This window comes from Grampus griseus (genome assembly GCF_964374135.1).
Source record: "Grampus griseus genome assembly, chromosome: 15".
NCBI lineage: Eukaryota > Metazoa > Chordata > Mammalia > Artiodactyla > Delphinidae > Grampus > Grampus griseus.
The window spans coordinates 21,088,883-21,115,949 of record NC_139009.1 but is presented as its reverse complement, the minus strand read 5'-3'; the positions used below and the strand labels follow the sequence as shown (position 1 = coordinate 21,115,949).

The 27,067-nt window shown below is 39.2% G+C and overlaps 1 protein-coding gene across 1 annotated transcript; it reads right to left on the bottom strand.

Annotated features, from left to right (window-relative positions):
* Positions 1-4,404: 4,404 nt before the first annotated feature.
* SLC4A1AP (solute carrier family 4 member 1 adaptor protein) lies at positions 4,405-27,067 on the bottom strand (the record flags this gene model as incomplete). The annotated part of the gene is made up of 14 exons (XM_082672436.1): positions 4,405-4,818; positions 6,040-6,109; positions 7,517-7,584; positions 8,262-8,348; positions 10,360-10,606; positions 12,800-12,911; positions 16,273-16,459; positions 16,840-16,909; positions 18,200-18,360; positions 22,861-23,000; positions 23,555-23,615; positions 24,405-24,527; positions 25,990-26,185; positions 26,402-27,067. 14 exons carry the CDS (start codon positions 27,065-27,067, stop codon positions 4,769-4,771), a joined length of 2,238 nt encoding a protein of 745 aa, XP_082528562.1. The 3' UTR covers positions 4,405-4,768.

Sequence of the window (27,067 nt, the reverse complement as noted above, 5' to 3'; positions counted from 1 at the left end):
ACAACCCTCAACTACAAACATTTACACACGATGGTTATAGAATCCTCTTCCAGCAAAGGTCTTATGAAGCCTGCAGAAAGGCTTCCTCAAGAGATATGATACGTATGCACTGATTTATAAGATGTTCTTTCATGGGTTAGGTGGCAAGAAAAGTTGTCCTCTATAGGAGATAAACAGACTTTTACTTTTAAGGATAAAAGAAGACTCTAAATACTACACTTAAAATTCCATATGAAATTGGCAATTAGTATGGTCAGAACCAAGAATGTGAACTAAGTTCAGATAGAGAGTTATTATTAAATCTAGAAAAATCTCACACTACATATTTCTCACACTTTGCAAATGAAATAGAAATCTGTTCAGTCATATCATCAATTTTATTGATACTTCATTAAAATGTGTTACAAGTAAATTCTATGAAGACTTGAAATTAAAAAAACAAAAAGATTGATTTGGAGGATGAAGAAGGTGGAGCTACATTCAGTGGGAACCACTGTACCCTCACATGCTGAGCCCTCAAACCTGTCATCAGTGCCAGGTCCTCTTGGGGGGAGAAAGACTTCTGGTCTCCCGTGGAATAGAGGTCTCAGTCCCACCCTGGACTGTCGTAGTGCCAAACCTCTAAAACCAAAGCAGGGCACAGTCCTCTCAGATTGCTGAGAAGAAATCTTGAAAATGGTTCTCAATGCCCACATCAAATGAGGAATCTCATGATCAAAGAGCAGCCTGTCACAAGAAGACATGATACCAGTTTGATGCCATGACCCACCCTCCACAAAGGTCAAGGAGAGTTTTACGTCATTTCCCAGCAGTTTGTCAAACCTGGTTTGGTCCAAACAGGGATGGACCAAACCTTGTATGGGAACTCAGCCATGCCAGGGGTTTGCATTCCTGCTTTTGATTGCCACAGGGCTGGCAGGCTTCCTTCCCTCTGGCTCCCACTCTCAGGAAGCCGTCCACAGCTGCTGGTCACTTGTCACACACTATCCAGGAGGTGGCAGCATTTCAATGGTAAAGCAACAGATCCCCAGGCTGTGGCTAACGACTTCAAAGTTTGATAGGAATTGTGTCATTATTTCCCAAAGAGTTAACTCCATCCAGCTACAGTGAAGTAGTAATGGGTAAAGGCTTGTAATGGGCTATAAGGAAATAATGGGACTTCATACTTCCTATGCTAGATTGGGACAATTCCAGGGAAAATATTTATAGCAGGCACTCAACAAACATTTATTGCATATACCAGGCACTATGCAAAATCCTTAGAAATGTCCTAAAGCAGACAAAGAGATTTGCTTTAAAGTCCACTCACACCCCTGACCTTTCCTTCCCGAATGATGTTCACTGTACCACTTATTTACTTTTTCCCCAAATAAATAAGTACCTATAGCCAAGAAAAACTGTTCCCAATACCAAAGATATGGAGACCAGTTGTCCAAGGCTGGGGTCTGCCTGCAAAATTCATGCCTGCCACCTGGTCTTCAAAATCACCTGAATCTTAGGCTCACCTGGTAGAAGACTGAAACTGCTCTCTAGCCCTCTCTTGAGATCCAGACCTCTACATTCAACTGCTTTCTGGACACCTTTACTTAGATGTCTTAAAGGGACATCAAGTTCAACTTGTCCAAATGGAATTCACGATCTCCTCCACCTCCACCTGGTCCTCCTCCAGTGTCCCCTCATCTCAGCAAATGACATCATCGGCCATTCAGATATATAAGCCAGTGATCTAGGAATTACCCTCCAGCTTCCTTCCCCCTTCACTCCCAGACAATCCATCACTCAGTCTCAGCCATTCTACTTGTTAAAATATTGCAGGGACCCCTTTCTATCTCTGTATCTCGATCTCCACTTAGTTCAAGCTGCCATCATCTTTCACCTGGATCTCTGCAGCAGACTTCTGACTGGTCTTCCTGCATCCTCTTGCCCTCTTCCATCCTTCCTCCAACCTGTAGCTTAAGTGTTCTTTTAAGGACCCAAATCTGACCACTTCACTATCACTAACATCCCAGTGGCTTCCCGTTGTTCTTTAAATACAGAGGCAGATATGATACAGAATTCCTGGGGAGGCCAGGAGAGACCAGGGACACCCTACTTACAGATAACCTGTTGCGTTCTTGCTGTAACAATATTTTTTTGTAATGACTAATAACCTTGCTTTCGTTTCTGTGAAAAGGAGACTAGATCACTTTGATTTCTGGTAACCAAAAAACTGCAACCCATACAGTTCAGGAGGGGGTAATTAGCCTTCTGGATAGAAACTTTTCAAATATCCTAAAGACACTGTAATGAACATCTTGAGTCAGGTGAGACCCCAAAGATGAATTTGCCTAGAGCTGAGTGGGCCAAACCTGGCCTGCCACCTGTTTTTGTTTTTAAAATATTTATTTATTTATTTGACTGTGCTGGGTCTTAGTTGTGGCGTGCTGGATCTTTAGTTGCGGCATGTGGGATCTAGGTCCCTGACCAGGGATGGAACCCAGGCCCCCTGCATTGGGAGCATGGAGTCTTAGCCACCGGACCACCAGGGAAGTCCTGCCACCTGTTTTTATAAGTAAATATTTATTGGAACACAGTCACACTCATTCATTTGTATACTGCCTATGCCATTTGCACTCCAATGGCAGAGCTGAGTAGTTGCGACAGATTATATGGCTTGCAAAGCCTCAAATACCTGGCCATTAATAAAAATGGTTTGCTGACTGCTCTAGAGGTTCTCCATTATGGGCCGCACATTAAAATCACCTGGAGTGCTTTTAAAAGGGATCAACTCAGAGATTCTGATTAAATTGATCTGCCATGGGATCCTAGTATTAGAATCAAAAACTTCAAAAATTTCCCTAGGTAATTCTAATATGCAGCTACAGTGGAGAATCACTGATATAATCCAGTCTCCTCTCACAGGTAAGTCGGCCCAGATGTCAGGATATGTCTCCTTTTTGTAATGAATAACAACTACTAATATCTACAAATCCCTGTAAAGCATATCCATCTACATGGTCTCATTTTATCCTAGAACAAATCCAAGGTCCAAAGAGCAAAAAGCGTTACTGTCCCTGCTTCACACATGACAGAATTCAGGCTCAGGGAAAGGTCATGTCCCCAAAGTCTCCTATTTAGTAAAGAGAAGCTAACACTCACGTGCAGGTCTTTTGAAACAAGTCCACTGACCACTGATATTAATTGTACAAGTTACATATTTATATTTTATTTTGGCCAATGGAGTCCTACTTGCTTTCATGCTCTCAAGACACAGGACCATACCTACCCCTCCCACAACATTTAGATATCTGCCTTCCTAAAGCAGACGATGCTCTGTGTAGTCCCTAGGATTCCTCAAGGTCACTGTGAGGGCAGAGTGAGGAGGAGAGGATTGTATGCATGCAGATATGTGTGTGTACATCCAATCCCCATCCATCCCCAACTCAATTCAACCAGAGCAGGCATATTTTTTACCTGTTCAAGTATTAGGGTTCCACATACAATTCTGTTTGAATCAGGAGTTTCACCTTTGAAGACCACTGATCTGGCTCAGACCTCAGTCCGTGGTTTTGATCCAAGGTGGCACAGACACTCTGCTCCCGAATTCCTGTCACTTCTTACATCATCAACAAGTTCTTCCCTGTTGGTCTAAATGAAGTCCAAAATAATAGTTTCTCATAATGCCAATACTGGTATTGTTTTTTGAGAAATCAGACTTATTTTTAGTAGAACAGACATCTGTTAGGGTAACTGAAGTTTCTTGTTACTGCTTCCTGCCCACCTCATGCATCCCATATAATCCATATTGGGAAAGCATCATCCTCATCCACTCCCTCTCGCTGGGCCACAGCCTTTCTCCTGCCTGCTCACTATGTCTGCCTCCAGCATAATCCACTGGTTTTCCACCTTGCTTCCACTCTTAGGCTTTCCTTTCCTGTGGAAGTGAGGCACTGATGATGGGAAGTGGGGGACGGGGTGGGAATAAGACATATTCTTCATTTCTTCATGTTTCCAGGGAGGAAGGAACGTTTATTCCCCTCTCTACAGAGGTGAGAAACCCTACAGTGGGCAGAACACATCCAGCTTTTAATTTTGTGACCTTATCTGCACCTTTCCACAAGAGGAGGAGTGACTAACCTAACTGGTCAGAGTCCAGGATTTTCAAAGAACTGAGTTTTTATCAGCATCAGTGCCTGAGTGCACGAGGTGTGCTGTGGTCCTGAACTGTGTCCTCATAAGTCAGGGTCTGTTCTCAAACCTGGCAGGAGGATTATAGTGCGAGGGAGTAGGAAGCCCCCAGTGTGTAGATATCTTTTTAGTTCCAAGAATGACATAGACACTCAGGGTTACACCCTGGCATGACCTCATATTTCAACACTTATTTGAGGAGGCAATTACCAGTGAATCCTAAAGCCTAATTGCCAGAAGCACCCTATTGCTCAGTAAAAGCGTAGTCCCTAAAGCTTAAGACAGACACTGTAGCCTTAAATAAACATGAGACATCTTCAAGTTCTCATTTAACAGAGTCATGTCTCTCACTTTACTAATTCTCAAAATATACGGTTCCTTTTTACATACATACACAAACACTTTTAAACATAAATAGCAAATTCAAAAGAATCAGATGGGTAGATAAATTTAGGAAGCCAAGAGCACAGAAGAAAAGGCCAGTCACCAGATTTTACAAATGATCATCTGAACTCCTTCTCTGGACATTCAACTTGATATATTATCCTAAATATCCCATGTCACATGGTCCACAAGGTCTTCCTTTAGGATTCGGAAGCAATCAATAGCCATACTTATCATTAAGATGGGTCCTGCCATCTCCACTTTGGCCTAGATCAGAGTAAAAAGCAGACAAAAAGCAAGCATTTTAGTACCTAAATTTCTATCATTAGTATATTAGAAACCCAATCCATAGAAAAAGCAACCTGTGATAAGCATATGGGAAAACAAGCATCTCATATATTGCCTTGAGGGTATAGTAGGAACATAAACTAGTATAATCCCTATAGAATGCAATTTAAGGTCTCTTAAAAATGTTTGTAGCCTCTGATCCAGCATGTTGACGTTTAAGAATTTTTTCCTACAAGTACACCTTTACACTTGCAAAACTACACATATTAGAGGTTACTTATTGCAGACTTGTTTGTAATGGCAAAAGACTGGAAACACAGCAAATATTCATTGAGGAAACTGGTTAAATAAATAAAGGTATATCCATACTATAAAAAAGAACTATGCTACCATTACAAAAAAAAAAGAAAAAAAGAAATCTATAAGTAGCTATGGAAGGATGTCCATATATTATTAAGTGCAAAACAGTAAGGTATAGAATATGCTTCCATTTGTGTAAAAAAAGTGATGAAATATTATGTATTTTATTGCTTACATAGGCATTTTACATTATATATGTAAGTCATAAGAAACTGATATTTGGTTATCTTTAGAAAAAAAGTGAGTAGCTAAAGCACAGCTAGAAGACTTTTTTTTCCCCTCACTTTAGAGAAAATTTAAAATACATGTAAAAGTAAGGAGAAAAATATAATGAACCTCCATGTACCCAGCACCCAGCGTTAACCATGATTGACATGTGGCAAATCCTGCTTTATCTCTTGCCTCTCCTCTATCTTCCCTCATCCTCCACCACTGGACTATTTTAAGGGAAATCCCAGGTATCATTCCATCTGTGAACACTTCTGTACATATTCCTGGAAGACAAGGACTTTTTCTAAAAAACATAACTCAGTATCACTCACACTTTAAAAAAAAATTAACAATAATTTCCTAGTATCATCACATATCTAGCTAGTGTTCAAAATTATCTGACTGGCTTATAATTTTTTTTAATAATTGTTTGTTTGAATAAAGATCCAAACAGAATACACAAATTATATTTGGTTGATATGTCTTTTAGATCCTTTAATCTACCCAGAAGGGAGACTTTTCCACTACATACTCTTGTAATGTTCTTATACTGAACCTTAAATATATATTACCTATTCAGAAACCTAAATAAATAAATATTAGAGGAAAAGAAAAGTAAAAACCATCTACCTTCAGGTGGGACCCACACACAGTAATCTGGATCATCTTCTGGATAGTTGGAGGAAAGTGTCAGTGGAAGCTGCAAAAACAGATAGGTTATTTTATTCAAAAGAATTTTAACTCTAAGAATTATTGTCCCTATCCCCGTGAGCAAACAAAAATTAAGAGAGAACAGCTTCCACTAATGATCTTGACATAAGTAACCAAAAATGGGGGAGCATTCTCTCCCTGAATCTTGTTTTTCCACAAAGCCTCAACAAGCTGATTTTCAGCCAGTGAGAGTGATGTTTTTTCTACAAGAGGCAGTCAAGACAGGTGTGACTCTAAATGATATAACCTCCACAGAGGACAATTTGACATTTGCCTTTTGACTCAGGTGCAGAAGAGTTAACAAAGCAAGCCTGACTGCTATCCTTTGAAAGGCCTGTTTGAAAGGCTTGTTGGTGGCCATCTGGGAACTTGGATTTCAAGAGGGTTCCCACTACCCTAACTGACAAAGAGTGGCCCACTGGGCCAAAACTGTTCGTAAAAACAATGTGGTTTATGCTGAACACCTGCTTTCCTCCTAGGACAATGGAATTTGGGTAGATGCCAGGCAGGGTATACCTATGTGATCAGTACCCAATATAAATCCTGGGTACTAAGCCTCTAATGAGCTTTCCTGGTTTCACAAGTTGTCACTCTTTGTGAGGGGAATTAAGCACATCCTATGTGACTTCACTGGAGAAGGACCCTTGGAAACTTGTACCTGGTTCCCCGGACTTCACTCCATGTTCCTTTTCCCTTTGCTGGTTTTGCTTACTATTCTTGTGATGTAATAAATCACAACTGTAAGTTCCACCACATGCTAAGTCCTGTGAGGCTTCTTGTGAATTACCTAGCCTAAGGGTGGTCTTAGGGACCTCCCGACACCAATTCCACTTCTGGGAACTTACAGTATCCATACAAATTATATACACATAAGGTTATTCATTATAGCACTGTTATAATAAAAGACTAGAAAGAACCCAAGTGTCCATCGATAGACACCCCCCAAAAAAATGAAGTCGATAGAGTACACCCACACAGTGGGAAGCTCTCAGTGCACTGATAGACAATGATTTCCACCACAGGTTAAAAAAAAAAAAAAAAAAAATCACAGTGTAGCATGCAGTATATTACATTCTACCTTTTGTGTAATAAAAAGAGGAAAATAATATATTATTCAAATGTCTTTGTATGGCATATTAGGATATGAAGAAAGATTCACAAATTAATAAAAGAGGTATCTGAGCAATTATAAAGAACAGAGCAGATAGAGACAAGAATAGAGAATCCAAAAATTCAAAAATACAAATAAAAGAGCCCAGATTTCTAGAAGAGAGGGTAGCAGGCAGCTGGGAATTCTGCTAAGATAATCCCTGGATTCACTCTTCTGGACATGGCCCATGGCAAAGGGGTTCATTTTTACTTTCAGAGAAATGAAGATGATGACTAAAGCACTTACTTTGCCTACACCAGGAGCTTTCTTTTTCTTCAATTCATCTCTTCTTTTCTCATATTCATTCTTTGATGCTAATTTATGAAAAAGAAAAAAAATAAAAGAGGCAATAGCTATTTCAGAAAAATAAAATGGAAAAGAAAAATTCCTCCCTAAAGAGCATTATAATTATTGAAAAAAACATCACAATCTAATTCTCAAAAATTCCTTCTACTACTGTAAAGACTATATAGAGAGAACTGTCCCTTCGTTAATAACCTTAGTTTTCAAATCCTAAGCCTAAATTTAATCACACCTTTCGAAAAGGTAAAGGAAAATGGGGCTGACTTTACTATTTTACAATTTAATCATTACAGTTAAAAGCAGTAGAAAACCGGAAAAAAACAGTCCTTTTAATAGCCCATCCTTTCAACCAATTTATTTTAATAATGTTGGAATCACCCCCATGATAGGCACATATTCAACCCTGGGAGATGTAAAATTGTAGAGAGCTTTGCATGGCCAGAGGGAAACATGAAGGCATTAGGTGCTTTGGGGGTCAGGGGGGGAAACCCAGGAGACAGAGGAGGAAAAGAAAGGCAAACAGGATGGCACCAAACATGAACCTCTCATATATTCCAACTCTGTCCACAGCCCTGGCAGTAGCATCTACCCAGTGTCTGCGCCTCTCAGGTCAGCTGCCACCCCCTCCTCTGTGACACCAGTTGGCTGCCTGTGTGTGGAGCAGCAGTGGAGTCTCTGTGCTACTTGCCTGAGGGTTCCTCACACGATGCAGCTGTCTCACTAATCTCTTGGTAACCTTTATTCTGTTCCACTTGGCTGAGTTGAGACATGTTTTCTATAAAATGCAGAACCAAAGCATATCGTATTACTTAATTCGTGGTGGGGAACCAAGAAAACAAATCAAAAGCAAGAAAAGCTAAGTACCTACATAATCATCCACTTTTACTATCATTAGCTTCAACTAACCTTAATAAGGTTTTCAATAGTAAATGTGTCTCCAGAGGTCTAACAGAGAACCACCAATTTTCCACTTCAAAAACTGGCCAACTCTGAGGTAAAACTTTTTAGCAATACTTACCAAACCCTTAAAAATGTACATATTCCTCGGCCTAGAAATTCTACTTCAAGGAACATATTCGAAGAAAATAATCAGAGATGAGCACCAAGATTTATTATATACAAGTATGTTTATAATAGCAAAAATTAACAAATAACTTACATGTATAATAATGTGGAGTTAAGTAAATTATGGCACATTCATGTAATGGACCACTTTGCCCCTTATTAAAATCACATTTTAAAAGACTATTTTAAGACATAGAAAAAAATAGGTTATAAAATAGCATGTACAATACAATCCCAATGTTATTTTATTAATAAATTAATGAATGCCTGGAGTAATCCCTAATTAGCTGCAGATTTACTAATTAATGTATCTTATAAACCAAATTTTTAAATCTGCTATTTTTATTTTATTTATTTTGCGGTACGCGGGCCTCTCACTGCCGTGGCCTCCCCCGTTGCGCAACACAGGCTCCGGACGCGCAGGCTCAGCGGCCATGGCTCACGGGCCCAGCCGCTCCGCGGCACGTGGGATCCTCCCGGACCGGGGCACGAACCCGCGGCCCCTGCATTGGCAGGCGGACTCCCAACCACTGCGCCACCAGGGAAGCCCTAAATCTGCTATTTTTAGACACACATATTTACTTCGGTCCCTTAAACAAAAAAAATACAGTACTTACTGCTCGCCTCCCCACTGACCTGTTTATGTAACACCTTTACAATGGGTGGATCAAAGATTAGACTCTGCAAAAAGGATGCTTTCCTTTTTTGAAAAGGCCAAGCATTGTGCCAATAACAAAGGAAAATGCAAAAACAAAAGATTTACTTCTCACAGATGAGGAAACAATAACTTTTCTGTGTCTAAAACAGCTGAAGGTGACTCAGGAGAAGGTCTACATACCAGGCCTAGTGTTTTTACATGGACTTGCCTGGTTTGTTTTGGAAGTCCATATGCATACATTCCCATACACGTTTAATGCCAGTGTTTTTTGCTTTTCCTCATGCTCCTTATTTTCTGTGCAGTCTTAATCTTGCTAAGCAGTTTGGCCAACCTGCAGGAAAATAACCCCTGCAGCTGACAAGGGTTAAGAGGATACTAAAAAGATAAACAATAATCTCTGGGCGTGGGAGATTCCCCTTTTCTTCTTTGGGCTTTTATGTATGATCCGAAGTTTCTAAAATGAACATATGTGCCTTTTATAATCAGAAGAAAACATATTTAAAAACTAATCAATTCCCTCTTTTATATTTTTCATCAGCCCTTCGTTGAGGTGGGTGAATACAACATGTCAGGTTCTCTGCTAGGTACCACAGACAAAAAGATGAATAAGGCATGATGCTTCCTGAGAAGTACAACCAGTGGGTACAATTATGTTTAGCCTCTGTTTCAGGGACAGGGGAGAAATGAATAAGGGGAGGCTTACCCCGAGACCACCTAATCAGGCCCCATCATCCACCCTGTTCCACTGCCCTCCAATCACAGAGTGGCAGCAGCTCAGGACTGTTCCACAGCTGCTGTGGTTTCAGATTCCACAGCTTTCAACTGTCCATAATTCTGGAACACACTGGAAATACTTGCCCTTATTTTACAATGAGGATAAATAATGACTGGCAATCAAAGAAAGACCAGGAAAGTATGTTTCCACAGAGTCAGGTGTATCACACATCACAAAGTGTCACAAAGCCAAAATGCACAGGCAAGAACTGGCTTTGCTTTTTCAAACCTATCCACGATGAATGTATATGCCCACTGAATAGCACAGGAAGGAGAAAGAAGACATTACCATGATTTTTTGTTTCTTTAGAACATGTGAAATCTGTGGGAGGACCTGTTTCCTGCACTGCTCCTTCTGGCTCTATCTCCTGCTGCAGCCTACTGCTCCCCGCCTCCATTTTCTTCTTTTCATGCTCCTCCTTTTCTTTCTCCTCCTGCTCTTCCTCCTCCTCCTCCTCCTCCTCCTCTTCTACTTCAGGCTCATCCTTCATTCTCATTAGAGTTGGAGGGAGTTCTGGACGCTTGGGGGGTAACTTCTATGAGGGAAAAAAACCCATGAACAAGCAGTTCTACAATATGACAGAGACAAATCTTTCCAAGGGGGTTAAGCTAAATGAGCAGAATGTCTAACTTCTCTAGGCGGATCAACCCTGCCGAAGTTTGTTGGAAGGAGGACTTTCACGTGAAATATTATCCATCTATGAATCCTTCTAGGGTCAAAAGAACATGAAGTATGAAACACTTGAAACATCTTGTAGGGAACAAAAACATTTATTCCAGGTATGATTTACTGAGTACCAGCTGTAGGAATTCTGTCCTGTTACCCCTCATGATATTAAATTCATTACAAATCTTTATTCATTAAAAAATCTCCTAGGGAGTAAATCAGACACACATTTCTAAAAAATATATCATTTGTGCAGCTTTTTCATTTTAGATTTAACACAATTTCAAGGAAACAAGATATGTAAATCAGTAAAACAGATCCTGAAGCAAAAGAAATTTCTTGAATAAGGTCAAATATTCTAATCAACACCTTTCAATAAAAGTAATTATTAGAGGGCTTCCCTGGTGGCGCAGTGGTTGAGAATCTGCCTGCTAATGCAGGGGACATGGGTTCGAGCCCTGGTCTGGGAGGATCCCACATGCCGTGGAGCAACGAGGCCCGTGAGCCACAACTACTGAGCCTGCACGTCTGGAGCCTGTGCTCCACAGCAAGAGAGGCCGCGATAGTGAGAGGCCCGCACACTGCGATGAAGAGTGGCCCCCGCTTGCCACAACTAGAGAAAGCCCTCGCACAGAAATGAAGACCCAACACAGCAAAAATAAATGAATAAATTAATAAACTCCTACCCCCAACATCTTAAAAAAAAAAGTAATTATTAGAAAAAGTTCATCACAGCTTAAAGAATAGGAAGAAGGTACCAAAGTATGTTAGGTATATCATTTTTTAAACATAGGATTTAGCTCAGTAATCCTAAGGAGAGCTTTTTAGTAAAGAGTTTTTCTTCTAACTAAAATACCCTCTCCCCACCTCACAGAAAAGCTTCCATCACAGGTAAACCACATGGTTCTCACTCAGGACACATGGTTGGGACTTCAGACCTCTGCCACCAGAGGACAGTTTACCCTAATTCAAGGTGTTATGGACTGAACTGTGTCCCCCCAAAATTCATGTTGAAGTCCTAACCACCAGTACCTCAAAATGTTACTTATTTGGAGATAAGGTCTTTAAAGAGTTGATTAAGTTAAAACAAGGCTGTTAGGGTGGGGCCCTAATCCAATATGACTGGTGTCCTTCTAAGAAGAAGGAAAGTCACCAGAGTTGCAAGTGTACAGAGGGATGACCATGTTAAGAGGTCATCAAGGCAACAAGAGGGCAGCCATCTGCAAGCCAAGGAAATAGCCCTCAGAGGAAACTAACCCTGCTGGCATGTTAATCATGGACTCCTAGCCTCCAGAACTGTGAGAGAATAGATTTCTTTTGTTTAAGACACCTAATGTGTGGTATTTTGTTATGGCAGCCCTAGCACATTAATACATAAGGTTATGCTCTTTGGGGTGATGAAAACCTTTTAAAAATTGAATCTATAAATAAGGATGTACAAAGAGCAAAAACATACATCAGTGAAGTATTAGAGGATAGTAGAAAGATCACAACTCAAGAGATATAAGACCTGGATTTGATTGCATCTAGCTACTTAACAATGGTGTGATCTTGAATTTAACCTCTCTGACCCTGCTCCTCAACTGTGGGCGGTAATAATTCCCACACATCATAAGGTGTTGGAAGGATTAAACAAAGTAAGAAAAACCATATGGCAGAACCAGGTGTAGAGATTATGTTACTACCAAGTGTTAGCTGACTCTGAATATTACAACATCTAACCACCAGGAAAAAAAGCAAAAAAACCCAAACAAACCCAGAAACCACAGGAGACCCTTTCTTAAACACAACATTGATCACAAATTAATAAACTGGTATTCTAATTCACAAATCGGTTACATGCAAATTGATTCACATGAATCGATTCATCAATTCTTGATAAGCCTAGGCTGAAGAGAAAAATCCAAGAACCACGTCCTGGGAAAGATGTGATCATACCAAGCCCACAGCCCCTTTTAACATGACTGTGGGATAAGTCATCTGAGTTTTGAAAAGAAAAGAGATAAATTAGCTCAGGATAACTCAAGAGCTAAAAGTTTTAACACCTTGACCCACAACTTACCCCTATTGTTCCAGTTTTTAATTTGAATTTGCTTCCTCCTTTCATGGCACCAAAGAGAGGCAGTGTAAGCTTTTTAGCTTTGTTTTCTCCATCTGTAGCCTGACTTTCAGTTCTAGGAAGAAAGAATAATTATCTATTCCAGTGAGGCCAAGGTTTTATCTAAAAATACCATGGTAAAAAAAAAAAAAAAAAATACCATGGTAAACAAATTTTTGGCACCACAAAACTTTCCACAAAGTGAACATTTATGCATACACGAATAAGAAAGAGGTATTCAGGCCAGCAAAGTTTGAATGGACAACACTGCTGATTGTCACAGACACAGAGGTATTAAGGGCAAGATAAGGATACTACCTTAGTCTAGCAATTTACAACATGCTACATGACTTCACATTAATAAAACGATGCCTACAGTACACAGGTCACTGGCAAAGGAGAATACACAGGCATGCCCCATCCCCACTAAATGGCAGGAGATGGATCCATGGTGTAAAGCCCTATTTGCCATCAACCTCTGAAGAGGACTCAGTGCTTTACTTACTTACCTGGAGGCCACACTTATCATAACCAAACACCAACAGCTCTGAGCACAGAAGTTTAAAAAAAAAAAAGTATGTGTAAAGGGTGTAGGAGGCAGGATATCCTGTGTAGTGAGTAACAACAAAGACTTAATGAGAGACCCCACAACTGGCGAGCTTGTCAATGTTCTCAGTGGCTGAATATAGTTATAAAAGTTAAGCACATGAGGGTAAAGCTGAGGAAGAGCAAAGAGAAGAGATTGTAGAAATTAGAAAAAAGCAGTGGAAAAAAGAACAAAGCAAAACAAAAAGGATGGCAGTTGAGTTGACAAGACATTCAGAGAGTAGTCAGCGGTGACAATGACAAGATAGCATGAGGAGAAAGAGGGGAGAAAGCCCTATGCTTTCTTCACATTGACTACAGGACAACCCTGCCTTCTGGAATATAAGGACAGCACTGGCCCTCCTGGCTCACAGGGACCCATACAAGAAACTGACTACGCTGCTCAACCCTGAAGCCCCATTTCCACTCCTGCCTTCTTTTACCTAAGTCTTACCCCCTCAGTGGTGCTCTTGAGCCTAGCCTCACCCCACTTCTGTACCAGAGACAGACCCACTGCCTTGCTGAGGCCATCAGAGGAAATCCTGCCTGCCTGGCCTTAAAGACGCTCTGTCAAACATCCCTCACATCCCTTCCCCACAAGCGTCAGGAAGCATGGAAAGGCAAAGGCAAGAGCAACACAGATATTTTTCAGCTCCATTAAATAGCTTGGCTGGCCTGGAGGACATGCAAAGACTCCCAAAGGAGAAGAAAAAGTAGAAGATGGGATCACAATCAAGAGTTGCTTGTGGGTGGAGCAGGGGTGGACTTAGGTAGGAAGTTTAGAAGTTCAACCCTCAAGTGAGAAGAGGAGGGAGAAAATACACAGCATCTGAAGGCCAGTATCCAAAGTAAGAAAGGGAGGAGGAACAAGGCAGACACACAGACAGCAGGAGGGGAGGCTCTGGAGGAAGCTGATGTATGTTTTCTAGCTCAGAACACCTCTCAGGGCTGACTTAGCAAATTAAAGGATTACACAGTTGGAATTAAAATTCACTGTTAATTTGTCTAACCTGGGCTATGGCTCCTGAGCTTTTACCTTTTCTCCACAAAAACGATGTCACAAATAGTTGCTAAGTATATCAATGATAGTAAAAATTACGACAATGATAATACATATGCCAGCACTTTACTAAGTGCTATTCGGTTAATCTTTGCAACATCATTATTCTAATTTACAGATGAGGAAAGTGAAGATCAAAGAAGTTACATAACTTGCCTTAAAATTCCCAAAGACTAATTGACAGAGCTGAGAATGAAACCCAGGAAGTCTAACTCTAGTGCTAATCTACCTCCTCACTGTAAGGTAACTCAAACATCATTTGCGGCAAATAGACTTCTGTAGACTGATCTATGCATCACTGTATTAAATATCCAAACTACATATAAATCTTTGAACAAACCTGCTAGTAATTTGGGGATACATCTTCTGTGCAGATGACCAAGAGCTCCAGAAATGGTTGGCCATTACATTTTTGTAAACAGAGGTGCCTCTCAATTGATAGATACTCATCTATACAATGCCCCCAGAATCAAGTTACAGGTTTTGTACACGGGGGTGAGGGGCTGAATAGACGCTACTGACAACCTAAAGCAGCACCGTCCAACAGAACTTTCTGGAATGATGGAAATGTTCTCTGTCTGCGCTGTCCAATACAGTAGCCACTAGCCACATGTGGCTATTGAGCACTTGGAATGTGGCAACTGACTGAAGAACTGAACTTTTAATTTTGTTTAATTTTAATATCGCATGTGACTATTGGGTGCTGTCCTGAACAGCACGGACCTAAAGAAAACAAGAAACCTTCTATATTGAACTACCTTCATAAGTGAGTGAACGTACCTATAGGTAATACCAGTTTTTGAGATGCCCATCTGGATTGTGTTTATTGAGGGCTGCTTACTTCTACAACCATCTACTCAACATTTTCAAAATTTGTTGACACCACAGAGAAGACAATTTTAAAATATTGTCAAGTTGAAAGACTGGATTTCTCTCTCTCTCTCTCTCTCTCTCTCTCTCTCTCACACACACACACACACACACACACACACTCACTCACTCACTCACTCACTCACTCATAAATACTAGCCACGTCTGGGAAAAATTATTCTTAAAATCTTGTTTACAAATTACTCAAAAATCTTCTGGATGTCTGCAAATGGATTTGGGTTAATCTCTTCCAATAATTTCCCCTAAATCAAAGTTAACAATAAGATCGACTTCAGGGGATTATGCTTTTACCCCTTTTTAAGGAAGAGATTCCAATTTTAAAAAGTATTTAAATATAGTGAAGAGTTATCAACTGGTTCTTAAGAATGACAGATATAGGCATTAAAATGACTATCTGTACTCATATCTTTTCATCTGTGATTTTAAAATCATAGATAAAAATGGTATTACATTGTAGTATTTGTATTTCTCTTATTATGAGTGAGGTTGAGTTTATATAGTTAAGAGTTATTTGTATTTCTTTTTCAGTGGCCTTTCAGTTGACATCCTTTGCCCATTTGTCTCTGGTGAATAGGTCTTTATATATTAGGGAAATTAACCTTTTGAGCATGTTGCTCTTTAAAGAAGTTTACTCTGCACTAAAAGTATTAAGTAAAAATTTAGAGCCCTCCAATGAAACAGGAATCAATACAGTTTTCCTTAAAAATCCTGTAGTGGTCTAAATTTCACAAATAAACTGGGTTTTTAGTTACTCCATGAAACCACTGCCTTCTGTGCTTTAAAGAGTTTCTTATAGTCTATTTCTAGTCCATAGTGATTACCTAAAAAAATAAAGATATAATTCAAAATGTTATCTTTGTGAACATGCTTATTTAAAATTCCAAGTATAACTAAGACTTACTTTTTTAGTTCTGGGATCTCTGCTGGCTTTACAATTTTTATCAACCCTTTAAGTCTCTGCTGTTCTTTTCTCAGTTCAAAAGTTCTCAGGTGAAGTTTCTTCCGGGACACACCATCTAATGCATTCCCTGATTTCATTTCTGACATGAACGCATCTAAAGAGTCCTGAGATGGTGACTCTGACAGAGCTGTCCAAGAAAGGGATAATACATGTTTAGAAAGATGGCACCAAATATTTTAAAATTCAGCCCAAGTTTCCATAGAAAAGTCACTAACTTAAAGCTGGACAGAGAACATTACTGATATTAGGAATGAGGAAACTGGTTATACCTGGGAGATCTTAGAAAGTCACTTTGCCTCAATGGGCTTCATTCCCCTCATCTATTAAATAAAGAGGTTGAACCAAATAATTTATAATGTTCTTTCTAGTTCTAAAATGCTATGCTGCTCCTTAGAAAGGCTCCATATCCTGTAAATCTTACTAACCAAAGTAGCCTTAGTACCTAGCAAAGTGCACTACACACAGTAGGTGCTCAATAAATATTTGTTTAATGAGTCATTACCTTACCTGTGCCGGAGGCTTTCAGTCTCTCAGAAATTTCAGAGAGTTCCTTTTCAGCATCATTTAACTTTGCAACCTGTAACACCCAAATTAACAGGGTTAGCAAATGTTTTTCTTCTTTCGAAATGTGGTAGCTTTCCTTTTCTTCCTCCTCTTATTTTAATTATTGTGACAAGTTTTAAGAGGATTAATTCAGAAGTCCATTTAAATCTGCTCCTCATGGAGTTAACATTTTTCATTTGTTTATTTAAATCTAATTGAATAAATATCTGAATTAAAGAATCAAGAATTAAGCAGAAGGAATGTACAGAACACAGACCTTATTTTACCCAAAAGAAAGAACTCAAGGGACTTCCCTGGTGGTCCAATGGTTAAGAATTGATCTTGCAATGCAGGGGACGCCAGTTCGACCCCTGGTAGGGGAACTAAGATCCCACATGCCTCGGGGCAACTAAGCCTGCAAGCCACAACTAGAGAGCCCACGTGCCACAACTAAGACCCAACGCAGCCAATAAATAAATAAATAAATATTTTTAAAAATAAGAAAGAACTCAAGGCATTTGTTTTCAGTGATGAATCAAAACAATAGATGTTACATAAAGTTTTAAGCTCTGAATACTACTTAATATAGTGAAAATACAGGTCATCTTATGATAATTCCATGGAAGATACACTGTTTAAAACTACAGGCATAGCTCATTTTATGGAGCTTTACTTTACTTGCACCTTGCAGATACTGCATTTTTACAAATTGGAGATTTGTGACAACCCTGCATTGACAGAATGATGGTTAACATTTTTTAGCAATAAAGTATATTGAAAATATACATTGTCTTTTTAGAGATAGTGCTATTGCACACTTAATAGACTATAGCATACCTTTTATATGCACTGGGAAACCAAAAAGTTCGTGTGACTCACTTTATTACAATTTTCATTTTATTGCAGTGGTCTGGAATTGAACCTGCAGTATCTCTAAGGTGTGCCTGTATTACCAAACTACACTCCTCAAAATTCCTTTCACGATTCTTGGCTGCCAAAAGCCTAGAGTCAATTTCACCTCAGAATGTCCCAATTTGGAACTTTTTCGTTTCTTTTTTTGGGGGTAAGATCATATCCAAAGAATGCTCATTAATGGATCACTACCCACCTAGAGATAGATATAGTCTCTAGCAACAAGCCAAACTTTTTTCCAGCTTGGATAAGACTAGTTGTTTGTTACCATCAAATTTACAGATCACAAAAATTATACTTCAGTACTAGATTTCAATGCTACTGCTTTAAAAATTATAAGACAAATTTAAATAATACATTATTTTATTTAAAAAATTAAACTACCACAGCTATTTCTATAAATAAAACTTGCCAATGATTCGAAGGTCTCTGGCTTCTCATCAATCTTCCCAGCCTTCTTCATTCGGTTCAGACGCTTCTTTTCAACCAGGCCAGTCCGATCAAGAAACGTGTCATCATCACTATCATAAAAGTCTTCATCTTCCCAGTTCTTGGCTTTCCTTTTCCGAGATACTAGAGGTAGATAAAATAAATGATAATGAATCAGGTTAAAAAAAAGAAAAAGAAAGAAGGCAAGTAGACAAGCAGCTTAAAATATCACCATCAGTTATTAAAAGAGAGGATTCAACAAGCTGCCAAACTACATATAAAAACAAAGAGCTAAAAAAAAAAAAAAAAAGAGCTAAACCTTGAAGACATTACTACAAGTGAAACGAGCCAGACACAAAAGGACACAATATTGCATGATTCCACTTACACGAGGTACATAAAATAGTCAAATTCAGAGAGACAGAAAGTAGAACACTGGTTACCAGGGGTTGGGGGGAGGAAGAATAGGAAGTTACTGTTTAATGGGTACAAGGCTTCAGAATGGGATGATGAAAAAGTTCTGAGATGGACAGTAGTGAACGTTGCACAACATGAATATATTTAATGCCACTGAACTATATACTTAAGAATGCTTAGGAACTTCCCTGGTGGTCCAGTGGTTAAGACTCCATGCTGCCACTGCAGGGGGCATGGGTTCGCTCCCTGGTTAGGGAACTTAGACCCTACACGCCGCGTGGTGCGGCCAAAAAATAAATTTAAGAAGAAAAATTTTTTTTAAATGCTTAGAATGGTAAATTTTATGTTATGTATATTTTACCACAATAAAAAAAAAAGTTAAAACAAAGGGCTAATTTATTTAATGAGCAAAAGCTCTCAAAAACCAATTAGCAAAAAAGAAAAAAGATAAATGAGGAAAGGACCAATAATCCAAAAGAAAATTTTAAAAATAATAAAAACAGTTCACAAAAAATGAAATACAAACGCCCAACAAACATTTGAAAAGATGTTAAACTTTTTTTTAATAATTAAAAAACACAAACTAAAATAATGAGATACCACTTCTTACCTATTAGACTAGAAAAAACATAAAAAGATTAATAATGCCTCATTTGGTAAGGATATGGGGAAATGGACTCTCAAACAGTTGGCTGGAATGCATATTGACACCATCTTTCTGATGGTCAATCTTACAACAGCTGTCAACATTAAAGATGCAATTAATCTAGCAATTCTACTTAAAGGAATTTATCCTATACATATCAATGAAACATTGTAACCATGAAAATCTAGAAAGCCCACCTACAGGGGACTATGGTAGCTATTACTTTTTTTGTCTACCCTATGTCATCTTACTCCCCTTGTTCTGTTAAAAGTACCCCCTTTCCTCTAGAAAATTCCTCCCCCATTCCATCTGGATTAGGGGTAGTCATGTGACCAGAGCCAGATCAATAAGAATCTTTCCCTCATAGTTACACTTAGATACAGGGAAAAAGAGGCTCTCTTTCCAATGAGGTTATTAAAGAGAGAAGATATAAATCCAGGGCTGTAAGCATCCCTCTTTTCCGTGTGGGTTAAGAATCTGTCTGCAAAATAAAACCATGCATTCATGAGACAGACTCACTCACAGATACACATGTATAAGTTGTATGTGTCCTGGTGATACTGAGTTCCGGTTCTGTAGCACTAAGTTCTGCTTCCAGAACTTGAGGTCCTGGTTCACGCAGTTCTTCCTTCAGTCCTGTGAGGTACTCTTCCCAGCTTCTGCGGCCAATAGCCTTTCCCCCTAAGCTAGTTTGAATCGGGTTTCTATTATTTGCAACCAAAACAGTCCTTATTAATATAAACCTGATAATTTCAGGTTAAGATGGTACACTGAACACACATATCTAATTTTGTTCTCGTCCCATACTCCACTAAAACTGCAGCAAAGAGATCTTTTTTTTAAAGACACTAATCTACAAAGACAGGGAGAATAGTAGTGGGGACAGTGACACCAAATTTTTGGAAATTAAAAAGCAGACAGGTAAGTGGAAACTAACTTAGCAGAAATAAAAAATGGATCCTAAACCAACAATGGGGAAAGCTGAGAACCAAACTGATTATACTACAGAATCCTCAAAAGGATCTGGAACTGGGGCTGGATAGTAGTGCTAAAATAAAGAGGACTGAGTAAAAGCTGATTGAGAAACAGATCCTTCTCCCTGGCACTCACCTCCTTCCCACCCCCAGGAAAAACACAGAGTTTAAGACAGAAAGTCTTTGAACTATGGGTTGACTAGTACAATTGAGGACATGGGTACGTACTCTCCTGAAAAAAGCTGAACGTTGAGAACACGCTCAGCCATCTCCACCATGCAGCACTAGGAATGCTGGCAGCCAGTCCTCTCCCTTCATGCAGGAGACTGGCAGAGTACTCTCTAGGGAATCTTGCCAGCAGAAGAAGGAAAATCTAAGGATACTTACATGGAGAGTTCCCCAGCAAAAGGCCCACCCACATCATCGTATAGTGTTCCTCAGACTTAACAAGCCCCACCTATATATTCCAAGCTGCCAACCACACTTTTTGTCCCTATATAAGTATCTACAACCAAGAAATACATGACATCTGAGAAAAACCTCTACCATGCACAATAGATACCAAATAAACAAAAAGAAAAAAACAACCTGGAGAAAACTGATTAGCAGAGAGATGAGACATTAATAATCCACGAACAACAACAGGATATTATGTTTTAAAAATGAATATTCAAAGAACAAAAATGAGCTTTGGAAATTAAAATCTTGATAGCAAAATGAAGATAGAAAGATAAAGTTGTAGAAATATCCCAGAAAGAACAAAAAATACAAATAGAAAAGAGAAGGGAAAAAAAGATAAGAAACTTAGATGATTGGTCCAAGAGATTCAATATCTAAAATAACAAAATTCCAGAGAACAGAGAAAACAGAGGGATGAAATGATGGAATGGCACAATTCCAGAAATGTTCCTAAACTGATTTCCAGATCAAATGGACCCAACAAGTACCCAAGGGAAATGGATGAAAATATACCCACAGAAAGGTACATCATAGTTAAGTTTCAGAGCCTTGAGAACAAAGGGAAACTTACAAACTTCTAGTGAGAGGGGGGAAAAAAAGATGACATACTAGAGATCAGGAATCTGAATAGTTTAGGACTTTGATAGCAACACTGGATGTCAGGTAAGAGCAATGCCCTCAAAGTTGTGAAGGAAAATTACTTCCAATTCAGAATTCTATTCCCAGCCAAATTATTAACCAAAAGTGAAGCTAGAACAATTATATTTTCAGAGTGGAGGTTTTAATAAAGTTGACTTGCTATATATCCTTTCTTAGGAATCCACTAGAGGATGTCCACCAAAACAACAATAGATCAGGAAAAATGGAAGATGTGAACTCCATTGAAGATTATATCTGTGCCCCCTATTGTTGTACCAGCTTTCTATCCTGCCAAAACTACAGAAAGATGTGCTCCACTAAAACAAGGGAATAAACCAAGAAACATGAGAATCTGAGAATCACAAAACAGAAAATCCATCCCTGGAGAATGAGAAAGGAAATCTCAAGGAAGACAGCAAATGAAGTCCCAAATGACTGTTCTGCAGCAGGCCTAGAGAGTGGTCATCCTTAAAAGAATGAGAAGAGTCTTCTTCAGGAGAAATGTCTCCAAAACAGTCAGAACTGATAAATTTCTTAATGTGATTGACCATATAGAAAGACAACTGAAAGGCTACTGAAAGGTGTGGGAAGAATGAGTACGAGGTACCAAAAAAATCAAACACATGAAACACATACACAATTATTAAATTTAGAAAAACAACAAAAAAATAAAACTGCTCAGTTGTGACTAATATTTGCATAAATGTAACCCTGTAAATATCAAATACTAATTTAAGTCAATAGATAATGTTTAAATGAATCAAAATATAATAGCATATTCATGTTTTTTAGAAATATGAATTTTTTTAACATTTATTCTTTTTTTATTGAAGTATAGTTGATTTATAATACTGCATTAGTTTCAGGTGTACAGCACAGTGATTCCATTTTTGTTTTGTCTTGATTTTTTGCAGGTTATATTCCATTACACGTTATTATAAGATACTGGATTAGAAATATGGATATTTTTAAAGGCCAGAAAAAATAATTGAAAGAGTTAAAAGCCTTCTAGGGATGAAGATTGGGGAGGGGCAGGACAAAGAACAGGTATATTTAGTTATAAGCCTTTGGTAGTTTTAAATTATATGTAAGTTAATTTGCAATAAAATTAATTTTAGAATAAAAAATAATTATATACCCAGACAGATTTTTAAAAAATAAGGTAAATTTAATGCAATGACATGGGTAATGTCCATGATACATTCTTATGTTAAAATGTCACCAAAGAATACTATAAGTAACATAAATGCATTTGTGTATGCGTGGTTTTTTTTGTTAAAGGATCTACTTCTGAACACACATCTATAGAAAATGTCTGGGAGAATACAAGTAAACAATGGTTACTTTTGGGTATGGAGATAGGGAATTTTTTCTTTTCACTTCATAGAATTCTGTACGATTTACATTTTCCCCCTAAAAAGAGGTTTTGTAACCTTATGTATTAAATTTCCCTTCCTTCTTTCCTTTTTTTTTTTTTTTTTTTAAAGAAAAGTGTTCCCACGTACTCACCTGCCTCCTGACGCAGCAATCCCAAAGTATCAAGGATTCGACAAGCTTCCAGTGAGCACTGGATCATTGCCTCTTTTTTCTTTCCTGAGTGAATAGCCTCAGCCACTAGCTGTTTTCCAGTTGAATCATCCACAGGTAATCTGCATTGGTTTGGGGGGAATTATAGCATGGCACTAAGCTCCAATTCTCATGAAAAAAATTAATATCTTATGGTAATAGTCATATTTTTTGAGATGGCTTTTTTTTTTTTTTTTTTTTTTTTGCGGTACGCGGGCCTCTCACTGCCGTGGCCTCCCCCGTTGCGCAACACAGGCTCCGGACGCACAGGCTCAGCGGCCATGGCTCACAGGCCCAGCCGCTCCGTGGCATGTGGGATCTTCCCAGACCGGGGCACGAACCCCTGCATCGGCAGGCGGACTCTCAACCACTGCGCCACCAGGGGAGCCCTGAGATGGCTTTTTAATCTCTCAGTTCATTTTGTTCTATCTTGCCAAGGTTGGACTTCAAATCTTTTCCTTCCACCTTTTACTCATCCCACCCTAACCCCAATGTGTTACTAAACTATCAAGGTCCAAATTCAGGAATAGGCTAAAATTAAGATTAAAGTTGATCTTTGGGTTGTTGTCTGTAACCATAAATTAAACCTGAAATTGACCACTTTCCATAAATGGACGTTAATGAGAAAAGAACATACCTCACCCTGCAAAGCCAAGTGCTATGACCCTGTTCATCAAATTCATATTCTAATTCTTCTCCTGTGGAAGGAAGAAAGACAAAACAATTTTAATAGCATCTGAAAGTTACTAGTTGATACAAAGGGAAAAGACAGCAAAGGTTAAGTAAGAATATAAAGTTCTCATACCACATTGAATACTAAATGTCAAAGCATTTCACTTCCAATTCCTAGAAATTATTATCTGATAATAAAATTAGAATGAGCTTGAGGCAGAGAAAAGCCCAAACTCAAATCAAAACAACTCTCCATACACAGGTTTGTCCCCTAAATAGGAGCTTTCACACTTATAAGTTGTAGACTTAGTGTTAATTTATCATGGTTGCCTAGTTTTTAGAAGCATAAATATTAAGTGCAGAATGCAAGCAGTTTATATATATATTTACACTCATACACACGTGCACACATACACATAGATGTTCTCTCAAAGCATTTCTACTGAAACTATTCTCTGTGGAAACATTCTTTAAATCATACAAAGTGAAAATCTATGTTAAGAATTACAAAAGATCAGGTGAATTAGAAACAAAAAAATGACAAGAAGTTGGGTCAATCTCCCCACCACCCCAGTCCTGGATCTTCTGAGAAGAAGGGGTGAAGTCAGGCAAAAGTACTTCCTTTTTTCCAAGATGTGAAAAAATAACAAAATTCTTACTATTTTCAAAATAAACCTGAAGCAACTGACCACACAGGCAAGAACTAAACAAGGAGGAGAGCAGATAAATTACAGCATTTCTAAGTACCTGAAGATCTGGAAAACCACCCTGTTGTGGATACATTATACTGGCAGTGTCAGAATCTGTTTACATACCTTCTCGGTCAAAAAAACCTTGGAGAGCCTTTTTTGGATCCTTTATATAAAAGGCCTCTCTTTCCTGCTGAAACTCTAAGACAATGGGGTTCTCTTCAGCCTCATCCTCTACAGCATCTTCTCCTACAGGATACGGGAAAGAAAAGACAATCAGACATAAGAGACTATCTGAATGACACCCATTATCCCTTCAGGCTGAATGAAGATACAGTTATCAGTGATGAAAAGAAAGGTGGGGGTGGGGGGGAGGAGGACAACCACAAGACCATCAGTATGAACATCTTCAGGTTTTCTAAATTGTGTGACAAGTTAAAACTTGTTTTCATGGCACCTTATTTTTGTTCTCCATCACTATATGTATTGATATTTTAAAAGCAAAATTACCTACCACATTCTCTATGTAAAAAAAAAAAAAAAAATGAAGTTCCTCAGCCCAGCATTCTCACTCTCTCACACCCAGGTCTAATACTTTGTCTTCAGTATAATTTCCCAATACTTATCATATCCACCAACAGACTGGTCTACTTAGTACTCCATTACAATCATCAATCCCTGCCCCAAATACCACCCCAATGCTCAGCTTCTTAAGGGCTTCTTTTCCTTTCCTTCAAGTCCCAGCTCAAAACCCTTCTGTTTATAAACTTATAAACTGTCCCAAAGATCTGTTAATGCTAGCCAACAGAAATATAATGAAAGCCATATATGCAATTTACATTTTCTAGTAGCCACACCAAAAAAGAGAAACAGGTGAAATTATTATCAAGGAATATACATAAAATATTATGAATATTTTACATTCTTTTTTCACACTAAGTCTTTGAAACCCAGTGTGTATTTTACATTTACAGCACATGTCAATTTGGACTAGCCACACTGTAAGTTCCCAATGTGGCTGATGACCACCATATTGGATAGTGCAGGTCTAGGTCCTCAGTGACTGCTCCCTTCTCTGAACCCTTACCCTAGCATACTAATGGTTTCTAGCTTTTGTTTGGCACTTACCACAAGTAATTTCATAAGATTTATCTGTCTTCCCAACAACATAGTAAGGCCATCTTCTAGCTTTTCAAAATCCTAGCTCCTGAATACCCGTCCTCTAAAATGTCTGGTGTTATGGAAAATTCAATTTATTCCTCTGATTAGATATTTTCACATTTCAGGGTATTTACCCAAAGTATGAAAAATTCAAAAGAACTCCTATACTGAATAACATTCTGTTTTATTTGATTGAATGTAGTTTCACCCCCTTTAGCAATAATCAGTACTTAAATAAATTTTAATGGTTAAAAATAATAAACTATACACTGAGGAACTTTTGAACAAAGGAGTGCACTGTAAAACACATTAAAAGAAATCAATAGTACCCATAATTCAATTTTTTAGCATCAGAAAAGTTAATAAATCTGAGTTTGAGTAACCTAATGTGCAAACTGTATTTGTCCTATCAATCTCAAAGAGTCATGAAAGCTGTATGATAAAAAGAAAAACAAAAAACCCCAAACAAAAAAACACCAAAAAACATTTAAGCGTACTAGTAGAAATGAATTTAAAATATTAACCTCTGGCAGCAATTTTGATTCCTTACCCATTCCCCAGGTGCAGCCCATTTCATCATCTTGACTACTAGTATTTCTCTTTCTTTCAGCTGTATCCGTTTCCTCTTCTTCATCTGAGTCTTCTCCCAGCATCTTCTTTTCCAACATCATTTGTTGCTGCTTACGCAATTCCTTCAATTGCGTTACTGTCAACTCAGATTCTGCCTCTCGGTCTTCCTCTGGTCCCTGATGGGTCAAGCAAAAGAATTCTTTTACAGTTGATTGTTAAAGTCACTTTCAGAAATATGGCAATGTGTACAGAGGTCTGGAGATGAGGAGCCAGATTTCTCCACTTTTGTAATCGCTGACTGAGACAATCTCCTAACTTAGTGAAAACTTAACGAGCTCAGGAACGCAGCTGGGTGCACTCCAGAGACTGCAATTCTAGGTTTTTCTACTTACCTGAAAAACAAAGAGCCGGGTGCTGCCTCCAAAGCGAAGAACATGCCCGACGTGGACCCGACAATAGGTGCGGGGGGGGATGCGGGTTTTGTTAAGAAAAGTGCCATGGGTGCTTCCCAAATCGTAGATGTAGAAGCCAGGCCCGTGGCCGTCGCATTCTGCCTCGGGACCGGACACCCTGTGCTGCAGCACAGCGTGGTAGCGAGACACCGAAGGATGCTCCAGGCACACGTCGCAGCTAGCGAGCCTCCCGAAAAGACAGCAACTCATCCCTTTCAAACTCCGAGTGCCAAGGATGGTGCCGCCCTTCAGTGTTTCTAGGCTGTAGGGGGCCGTGGCGGGGCCGCCCCACGGAGGTTCTCGGTAAGGAGGAGCCCGGGCCGGGCCGCCAGGGGAAGGGGCCGCTGTGGAGGACCGTGGCTGCTCCTCCGCTGGACCCGTAGTCTCTCCGCTGTCCAGCAGGGCTGGCGGGTCTTCAGGCTCCGCGGAATCGGAGTCCGGCAGCGCCGTGGGCCCTTCCTTCTTTACCTCCTCAGGGTTTGAAGGATTGGTGGCCGGGGCTTTGCCCCGCACCGCCGGGAGCAAGGGCAAGCCTGGCTTCTTGAAGTCGCCATTGAGTTCCTGCGAAGCCAGCGGCTCGGACTGAGAGGGACCAGCAGCCATCAT